The 7,168-nt window shown below is 36.7% G+C and overlaps 1 protein-coding gene across 6 annotated transcripts in view; it reads left to right on the plus strand.

The window, feature by feature from the left end:
• LOC108751091 (protein abrupt) overlaps positions 1-7,168 on the plus strand; it is a 121,247-nt gene that overhangs the window by 88,445 nt on the left and 25,634 nt on the right. Inside the window, exon 9 of one of the 6 annotated variants that reach the window (XM_018491054.1) lies at positions 5,646-6,019. The exons of 4 other annotated variants lie outside the window; for them this stretch is intronic. In XM_018491054.1, the coding sequence (XP_018346556.1) occupies positions 5,646-6,019 (374 nt within the window). Of the gene's footprint in view, positions 1-1,550; positions 1,556-5,645; positions 6,020-7,168 lie in introns of all 6 variants that reach the window. One more of the 6 variants, XM_018491052.1, reaches the window with a different exon arrangement.

Consider the following 7,168-nt stretch of genomic DNA (forward strand, 5'->3'; position numbering starts at 1 on the left):
TAATTATATTTCCATTTAAATTTAAAGTCTAATTCAATAAAAGATTTCACTTCTCGCTGACAAAATAAGTTTTTATTTCAGCTATCTTTATGCTGATCTTCTTGTCTGTCGTGTTTCTCTCATTTTATGTCTCTATAGTTCTGTATTTTCCCTTATTGCCGCCATTGCTAAGCAATCTCAGTTTCATCCAAGTGGCTCCAGCCATCCAGTTGCTCAGCATTCCAACAACCTCCTTACAAATTCAACGTGCCGAGAGTCATTTTAACTATACAGAACAGCCTCCCTTCTTTTTCACCTAAATGTATTTTTTCACGTGTATCCCACGCACAATGAATTGTACCCCGATAGTTGGGACAAACTTTCGACAGACAACACGGTTTTTCAATTCTTGAAAAGTGATCTTATTGTCTCGTCCCACGAACTTCTGCAGGAAAAAACTTCAAAAAGCAAATTGTTTTGTCGTGTTGCTTCAAAAACTGCATGTCATGTAACATATCTAAAAACTTCAATTTCTATAATTGATAAGTTTTATCTCTATAATTATTCATTGTATAATTATTCAATTTTAATCTTGCATTTATTTTGAATAATATTAAATTTTAATCAATTAATAAAAAAAAATCAAATATAAAATTTAACTTAATTATAAAAATAACTTTTGACAAATCTTAATATATATAATATATATGTAGATTAATTTAAAAAATTTCTATTAATAATTAGCAGAATTAAAAAAATATATGCAGAAATATAAATTTATTTTAATTTGTGTTTTGAAACATCTACTGTGTAGTATTACTGCGTATATAACTAAATGCTAATTAAACTTCAATGCAAAAAGATCAGATACTGGTCAGGGTCAGAGACTTAAATGCCTCAATCAATTATTACAAAAGCGATGTAGTTTATGCGGTACGAAGCGTTATACTTTTTACATCTATATTCTGCACGCGAGCAAATGAAAAGGCGAAAGTTAAATAAAAATAACCTTCCAAAGCACGGTACATTTTTTTTTCTTATTCTCGAAGAAGTAGAAAAACTTAAATCGCGTTGAGGGGAGGAGCTCGTAGGCAACTACACTGGGTACCTAAATTAAACTTTTCTACCCCTTCGGAGTCTTTTCCTCTGACTCAACGACTGCCATATATCAAACCACCTGTCATAAACCTAAGCCCTAAACCGTGCTGAATGCTGATGTAACCAATCGTTAACAAAGCTAGTATTAGAAGCCAGGTGTGATCATAGTTCTATAGAGAGTGTGTAGCGAAGTATTAAAGTGAATATATATTAGTAGATATTATAAATATTTTAAAAATGTTTTTAAAAATTGATTTCAAAAAATGGAAAATATGCAATATATTTTATTTAAAGTTGTTTATAAGAAAGTATTTACATATTAAAAAAAGAATAGATAGTTTATTTACAGCTTAGAAAGTTCTGTGTACACGAAGCATCAAGATTTAAATTCCATTCTTGATTAGTTTTCGCGCGAAACGTTGTGGAAAACTGCTGATGGTTGCTGCGCGCTTTGCCGCCGCAACATCGAATAGGATTTCGATGTAGCACATCAAGGCTCGTTTCTCATTTCGGAAGTATTTCCAAGAATAGAAATTGCACCGCCGCATATCGATCCCAGTCTATAACTCCGCGTCTTTCCCCTCAAACGGGATCGACATTTTCGAGTTGCTCACCCCTATGGTAACGCGAGGCAGACGCGGAAGGACTTTCCCGGAAACCCGAAGACATCGATCTTCGGGCTCCCTTCGGCCAATCAGCGTGCTGACTGCTCCTCGAGAAGCAGGTCCTCGTTAATGCAGCGCAATTCGTTGGAGCGACGCTGCTAATGGACTGGCGCAATCATCCGGGCTTGCTACCGAATCTCCCTTCTTGCCAACAATGTCGGTATCCTCTTTTCGGCTTCAATGTTTCTTTATCCTACTTGAAGTTTTGGCGAAAATCTTGACGTTCGTCCGATCACTATATCATCTTCCTATATCTTATTTTTTCTCCTGCGAGAAGAGCTTAGACTTTCTTCAGTCATCTTCAGTCGTCTTCCTAGATATTCGTGACTGCATAGAGTATTTGTAGTTGTAAACTAATGAGAGTTTTGGCTAGTTTGCAATTGCGATATATCGCAAATAACGATCTTCGTAATGCTTAGAATAATTAGACAAGTATTAAGATTGCTGATATTATATTTTTTGTTGCAATGCGCAAATCTTTAGTTATTTTTGGATGACAGTTGCGATATTCAAGTAATGGTCTTTAATAATGCTTAAAATAATTAGACACATATCAGTATCACTAATATTATATTTTGTGCTATAAAGCGTATTTTGGATTATTTTTGGATACGTTCGTAAGAATTTTTTATGACTTTAATTACATATTGAATTTTTCATTTTATAATTAGAGATTTATTTAAAAAAAAAGTATTTTAGGAATATTTTATAATATAAAACGAAATGAAATCTTTAATATAATTGTAATGAGTCTACATTTAAAGAACAATTAACTTTCTAAAATTTTATTATAATAAAAATTAGTTCCGAGTTTGCTTTCTCGTAAAAGCTTTCAACTTAATATCATTAAACTTGACAAATTTAGAAACGTACACGTTCACATCTTCTCTCTTAACAAAATTAAAACATTATCTTTTATTTTACGTGCTTTGAAATTAGATTTAACGGAGAAAAGAGTTAATTTTTATTTCTTCAACTCGCGCGCGGAACTTCTTATATTTTCGTCTGAGATAATTTCGTTTTGGAAAGAATTTCTCGAAGAAAATTGCGTCCCTTCGTTTATCTTGTCTAAATCTTTTAGCATCTTTTCCTATTTTTACTACCTTCCATCATTCCAGCTATCCCTTTGGTCTTTCAAGTTATCTTCCGCTTTTTTCGTCTATCCTCTGTATTTTGTCTTTCCGCTCATCGTTCTTTTCCGCACCCCATAACTGTCTTTCTATAATTCTTTTCCGACCGATCGGCTTGGAGGTTGGCCGTAATCGAACAAACACATACACCTCTCGCTTCGATCGATCGAATTACTTGAACTTTTAAGATACTCGATCTGATCATTTGAACATATTTCACGTTTGAAAAAAATAATTATACGATGAGAATTCTTCGAGATGTGGTTCTAATAATTAGGAACTTTACGTAATTCAATCGATTTTTTAATATTTGTTTAAATAAAAATTCGATTTCTGTGCGAGTTATATAATTTTTTCGTAACATTTAAAAATTTATAGATTAAAACTTAAATATAGCTGCAATTATTGGATATCTAAAATATAATTAGTCCTAAATATTTTTATTAAAAAATTGAATATTGGTTTTAAGATTACTTTTACTCATATATGTTCGCGAAATATAATCAGACCTCGTGTGAATATTCCATCGAATGATAAAAGATGAAAATAGAAAGACCCGAGCTTAATGCTTTAGAAGCGATGTGACCTTAATTCCACCCAAATTCTGGTGTAACCCGATTGATATATAAATCATCGCAAAATACTGTTTCCCGCGGTTCGTGTTATATATATGCAGCTCTGTAACTCTAATAAATTGGTTTGTCATCCACCATAAATCAGCAAGTAGTTATATACTACGATTCCTCTTTTACATGATGTAGGTTTAGTCGACAAAAGTTAATTTCGGAAATAGGATGCTACGATTACACAAACACTGTTGATCGAATTTCGGTACGAATGTTATTTCTGCTGACGCGCTGAAAAATATTTTCCATCTATTTTTAAAAATAAATATGTTTTCAATGTAGAAATAAAATTTTATTTGTTTAGTGAACGTTGTTACGACAAAACTTCTTTTTTTTTAAATTCAATCAGCCTAAGTTTGCAATAACATTCAAAAAAATGCAAAGCGTATTTAAAAAAAAAAGGGAGAGACTCCTCGCAATATGAAAAATATACCTCCGAGGTTTCTCTAGTAAAAATATAATATAATTATTCATCTCGTTATTTAAGTTATTGATAATTAATGACTAAAGAAATCTTCACTTCAAAACGAGATAGGTGCGGTATATGATGATTTCTGCACGAGTTGAATAATACCCATCATATACTGAATCTACGCATCCTTCTCTTTTATGTAATGAGACGTGCACGAAAATGGGAGAGGCCTTATGCTTAGAGATTCGTAGGAAAGATAGTCGTAACGAGGTGTAGAGACGAGTGGATCAATACGAAGGTTCTTACGTAGTTCGCTTACTCTTGCTCTGTCTCCCTTCTTCTTACTCCACCCTTCTACTACTCTTCCTTATCTCTTTCTTCCGTCCAGATCCTCCATTTCTCTCGGCTTCCTCCTGACGCTCTCTCTCTCTCTCTCTCTCTCTCTCTCTCTCTCTCTCTCTCTCTCTCTCTCTCTCTCTTCCCCCCTCCCTTTCTGTTAGTCTTATCTATCTTTCTCCTTGTCATCTTCTCTTTATCTCTGTCTCTCTCTATCAGTCTCTCTGTTCGAGAGCTTGATGTGCACGAGGACGAAGGCGAATGATGATGCTTGCCGATAGATCGAATATATATCGAATAGTTATCTTCCAATTTACCCCCTGAATTTCCTGTTTTATTTGTGAGATGCGCAAGAAGCGTGCCCACGGCAGCGACAGCCATTTCGAAATGCGAAAATAATACCGCGTTTGTGAGAGTACGTTATGGCGCCAGATGTTCGTTCGATTTTTACGACCGGAAGTCACCCGCGTCTCCACATGAGCGTGAGACCAAGAAATTAAAGAGAGATAAACGAACAACTGATTACCGGAGATGCTTTGCGTATGCGACTCGTTTAGTCTAGGGCCATCGTATTGTAATTTGGATAAGAAACTACATCAACAAGTACAACAATAACAACACACCAAACATCCTACAACCGGGCATGCCCTGAGAGTACGAGAGTAGTACGCGTGCGAGTATGTGTACGCTAGAGCAGACTGAGGAATAGAGAGAGAGAGAGAGAGAGAGAGAGAGAGAGAGAGAGAGAGAGGGGCGAGAAAAGCAAGTGAGTGTATGCATGATAGTTGATGTGGAGAGAGATAGAACGGGTGCGAAAGTGCGCTCGAAGGTGCGGAGTGAATGAGGGAGAAGGAGAGTAAGAATGATAGAATACGTGAGAGAAAGTGAGAGACAGAGAAAGGAGTCACGTGTGATTAGTCACGTGTGTGTTCAGATACGGAGTGAGCAAAGAGGGAGAGTGACAGAAAGAAAGAACGAAAGGTTTAACGTGTGTGCCTGCGTATACTTGCGCTTAATGTATCGCAATGTATGCTGTGTATGTATGGCTCTGTGAATCTGTGTGCATGAGAGAAAGGAAGCATGAACGAAACGTTGAAAGAGGGAGAGGGGAGAGAGAAAGAGAGAGAGAGAGAGAGAGAGAGAGAGAGAACGTGAGAGAGAGACAGAGAACGTGAGAGAGGTAGTGCGAATGCGCGTGCATAGAGAACGCTAAAGAAAGAGAGAGAAAGAGAGCATAAGAGAGAAAGAGATACAGAAAGAGAGTAAAAAAGAGAAAAAGAGAGAGATAGAGAGAGAGAGAGAGAGAGAGAGAGAGAGAAAACGTGGGAGGGATGGGAGAATTGGCGAGAAAGAGCGAGGAAGGAAACGGTATCAACTGACGGGCATGTCCTGGTTGTAGGATCGGCGATGCCGAAGAGGGAGGAGGCCGCGATGGCGGCCATCGCCGCCGATGCCCCACAGGCAGTGGAGAATTTTGCAAGGCTCTACACGGTACTGCGCCATGACGACACTAGGCCTCTATGCCGCTACTGCGGCCGTAGCTACTCGTCACCGAGCAACCTGCGACAGCACGTGAAAAACGTCCATTCGAACTGGCCGCCGCCGGACACGTGGCCGCAGTGCAACGTATGTGGCAAGCGATGCAAGACCAAACACTACCTGATCAATCATCAGCTACAGGCGCACGGCATCCATCAGAGGCCTAGCATGAACAATCCCGTTGCCCAACAACAACAGCAGCATCAATCACCATCCTCGTCCTCGTTGCCATGAGTACGTTCAATGTCACCGTCCAACGGTCGTCTGGAAACGCGTGAAAACGCGATCGAATCATCACTGCTTGTCGAAAAGCTTTAGTCGATGTCGCGGTTGGAAACGAAAGGCTATAGCCATCCGCTTGATAGGACTCAGAAATCGTAATGAGGATTTTCGTTGCCGCTGCAGCTGCAATCGTCTCGCCATTGCGCTACTTATTCATTTGAAATTTGTTTAATTTGTTTAGGATTTTGTTCGGATAGAACATTGTAGCTATTTTAGGTTTTATAATCAACAATGATTATTAAAACAATAGAGTCTATCTACGATTTTTCGCACATCAATGAGGGATGGCGAACATTACATTTTTGCAGTTATATTGTAATGTCTTGCCTATATATTACGATAATATCTATATATCGGATTTTAACAAAAATTTCAAATACTATACAATGTTATCTGTTTTTTATCCCAATTGTTGTTATTGAATAATGAAAAAATTGATTTTATTTTTATCGTTGTGCACAATGTATTTTACTATTTATTCATTTACAGTATGTTGTTCATTAGCATCACAATTAGATTTCATTTATCATGATATTTGATATGTCACATCGAGATTCGATATTGATAATATTATAGTTATTCCAACAATACTTTTATAATTGATCGAAACAGGATATTAACAAGAGAATAGAAAGAGAGTAAAAAATTTAATTTAACCCATTTGACACGTACCTAAAATTATTTCCAACCGCGACAAATGAACCAATGCAATTATCGAATAAGTATAGTTTTTGTGAAAAAATGCATGTCCAAATACAATGCAAAAATGACAACGCGAATATCAATACTTGTGAGATTTATGTACAGGCACGAGGCAAAATCATTATTCACATTTCAACGCCATTTATTTTAAAATCATTCATCAAATCTTATGTATACGAAATTGAATGGGTATACGAAAACGTAATCTTAAATAATACGAACGCGTAATTATAATTGACGACAAGGAGATTTATGAAGAATTTGGCCGAGAATCGAAAATTCGATCAGCATGTTTGCGAATTTAGAACCTCGAACACCTCCGTCACCTTTCGCCGAAAATCCGAGCTATTTGTAAAAGGTCTTCAATTTGTATTAATATTCCCATTCCCCCCCCCCCCC

The sequence above is a fragment of the Trachymyrmex septentrionalis genome, unplaced genomic scaffold (genome assembly GCF_001594115.1).
Source record: "Trachymyrmex septentrionalis isolate Tsep2-gDNA-1 unplaced genomic scaffold, Tsep1.0 scaffold40, whole genome shotgun sequence".
Lineage (NCBI taxonomy): Eukaryota > Metazoa > Arthropoda > Insecta > Hymenoptera > Formicidae > Trachymyrmex > Trachymyrmex septentrionalis.